Here is a 3,176-nt window from a genome sequence, read left to right on the forward strand (position 1 = left end):
CAACCGTTACAGCAGAAGAGAGCGCAACAATAAAGAGAGCGACACAAAAAGAAGGAAGGAGAAGCCACGGGTTGAAGGTTAAAGAAAATCAGTTCTAAATTACGTTCAGACAATATTTATTTGCTTAGTCGCAAGGTTAGGCACATTTATAATGATCATGCGTGACCCAAGCCAGCGCACTCAACCATCAATGGGCGTGCCCCACATCGAAATGATCGAAGATGAGGGGGCAAACAGAATCACATGCAAAATTGGCAACTACGTAAATATTCTGACTAGCAATTTGATCTTCGTAAACCTCCGGGGTAATAAGCGATACAGCTCAGCTGCGACTGTCAATTATCGATTACCTAAGGCCTAGCAAAACAAGCGCTGAGAATCACTTGTGGTTTTCAACAAATAGTAAGAGAAAAAGTGAAGAAAAATAAGCAAAGGCGGCCCCGCCTCTACCCCCTCTGCTGGCCCGGTTGTGCGGCGACCCAAGACAAGTGGCCAAGTGGAGTGGAGCAGCAGCAGTATCCCAGAAGCGAGAATTGAGCAAACTTTTATATGACTCTGGTGGCCGGGGCACCCTTCGAGGAAGGTACATACATAGCGGACTACTGTCGGTGGCAAGAGTGGTAAAGGAAGGAACGGACGGCTGGCAGTCAGCAGCAGCAGCTGCTGCCGCAATTGATGTTGATGTCGCGGACACCAAAAGCTCGCACCTCAAGGCGCACAAGCGAACGCATACGGGTGAGTAGATGGGGATGCTTTGGGGTGTACCATTGGGGTGTGTCTATAGCTGACGCTGTGAAACATTTTTCAGGTGAGAAGCCGTATGTGTGCACCTGGGAGGGCTGCATCTGGCGCTTCGCCCGCTCCGACGAGCTGACCCGCCACTACCGCAAGCACACGGGCGTTAAGCCCTTCCGGTGTCAGCTCTGCACGAGGAGCTTCAGCCGCTCCGATCATCTGTCGCTGCACATGCGCCGCCACTGAGCAGAAGGGCAGAAGAGAATGAGGATTGTGACTGCCGATCTGGCCATACATATATACATATAGTGCATACAAAACACATCTATATAGACGCCGAGAATACTCATCGAATGTTCTGTTCGCTCTTGACTATTTATATTCACACACGAATCGCTTTCCATTGTTCATTAACTGAGACCAGATTTTACACATTTTCCATATTGCCTAAGTAGCTCAATTTAGTGGTAAGCGGGCTCAAAGCCCAATCTATTAATAGGGTATCCATAGCTCTAGAGCTGAAGAATTTGTAAAATTCATTTACGTATTCACAACCCAGAGACAATTGCCTTCAGAAGCCAAGTTACGAATGGATTTGTAAACCTACTACTCGTACACACATATGAATACTCGTAGAACATATCCATATAGTTTCGTACGATCATACATTTTATATATACAGATAGTTTTGGGTTGGTGCTAGCAACTTGCGTGTATATATTATATATACATACATATGTATGTAGATCTAGATATACTTGGTAAGGCGAATTTTAACTAATTTTAGATGAAATTTTTTATTGGTTATTAAGTAGAAAATTTTATACTCGTATACCACACAAAACAAAAGAGAAACAAACACAAACAAAAAACAAGCGACACAAAAGAGGCACAAAAACCAGAGGAAGCCAAGCAAAGCAATATATTTATATAAATAGAAATTCTCTCATATATAGGATATACCTACTATACACATTTTGTACTATACACTATACGCATATGATATGAGAGTGAATGGAGAACAAGGGTGGATAGCTAATGGTTGATTGGTGGGGCAATTCCAGAGAAGGGAGTTCAATTTTTTGTATTTTTGAATGCCTAGCGTTTCAAAGCTATGAGAAATAAGTGTTGGATTCACTTTGATGGGTAAAACGGACTACATTCCTTCAAAGACTATTTTATCAACCACTTTATTTGATGTTTATTCAACTTTTGTATAATTGTATAATTTCCCCATTTTCTCCCTTTTCCCCTTTAAAGGTATATCTTTCGATAACATATGCATTTCTTTAAGTACCCGTCTTCGCGAGACTTATGAAACGCACTGTATTCCTTGCCTAATCCTAACAGCATTCTGCCGCGTCTCAACTGTCATCGTAGATTTAGCTCCACGCACACTCCCAGAAACACACACACAAAAAGCAAAACAAATTGTTTTATTTTTTTAAATAAAAGAAAAGCAAATACGTTTTTTTCGTACCATATGCAGACGTACGGCGGACACTGTGCTCATTACGGGGTCCGTGGCCAAATCCGTTGTGGATTTTCATTTGAATGAAAAATCAATTGAGCTCACAATGGGGCAATGGCTAACCAAGTGGTTAGGCTCCCTCCTCCTCCTCCTCCTCCTTCTCCTCCGTCTCCATCTCCATCTCCTTCACTGATCCGGTGGCGGCTCCCCAAAGATGTGTGGCAAGTTGTCAGCAACTGCTTTGCTGCTGCGGCCTTTGTCTTCGGCGTGGCACGCACTCCCCGGCAATTGTCCAGGGGAGCATTGTCGTTGTCGACGTCGTAGTCGTCGTCGTCGTTTGTCGTTTGTCGTCGACTGTGCAACGTTGCCGCAGAGCATTGCGCGCGTGGTTTGCAATAATAAAGATGACAAATTTCTCGTCATTTGTAATTTCAATGCGAAACGGGCAGGGCAGGGTTGTGCAGCTGAGCTGGAGCTACTGACGGGGTGGAGTGTAGCTGAGGCCAAGACTGGAAGTATGGCTAAAGCTGAAGCTGGCTAATACGCATAAATGGTTGCTCCGGCGACAGCAGGGAGTGAGAGCAATGGAGCTCCAGCTAAGATCGGAAATCAGTGCATGAATAACGCTTTCGGTCATTAAGGCACAATTGTGAAATATTACGTATACGCCACGGCAATTTATTGGTAAATTAATAACCAAATACATATGTATGTACAACCCAACGGACAGTAGCCAAACGGCTGCCGTTCCAAACATTGCCGACTGCCCACTGCCGGTCGGCTGGGGTCTGCGTCTGGGTCTGCCGTCACCGCATTTAGCATAAAGGTTAGACAAATATAACCGACCGGTTTTTTGGGTTAACTAATATGCCTTGGGTCAGGTCAATATTGCGTCGAGGCTGCCACTGCCACTGCCAGTGGCACTTTGAGGGGAGGGAGGAGCAGATACTATGATACGAGAAGGGTCCGA

General features: G+C 44.9%; 1 protein-coding gene across 1 annotated transcript; it reads left to right on the top strand.

Moving 5' to 3' along the window:
• The first annotated feature begins 211 nt into the window (after positions 1-211).
• Positions 212-2,618, top strand: LOC117191593 (Krueppel-like factor 1). Its single transcript, XM_033396416.1, has 3 exons — positions 212-305; positions 430-735; positions 809-2,618. The coding sequence occupies exons 1-3, from the start codon at positions 212-214 to the stop codon at positions 979-981; spliced, it is 573 nt and encodes a 190-aa protein (XP_033252307.1). The 3' UTR covers positions 982-2,618.
• The last annotated feature ends 558 nt before the right edge of the window (positions 2,619-3,176 follow it).

The sequence above is a fragment of the Drosophila miranda genome (genome assembly GCF_003369915.1).
Source record: "Drosophila miranda strain MSH22 chromosome Y unlocalized genomic scaffold, D.miranda_PacBio2.1 Contig_Y1_pilon, whole genome shotgun sequence".
In the NCBI taxonomy this organism is placed as follows: domain Eukaryota; kingdom Metazoa; phylum Arthropoda; class Insecta; order Diptera; family Drosophilidae; genus Drosophila; species Drosophila miranda.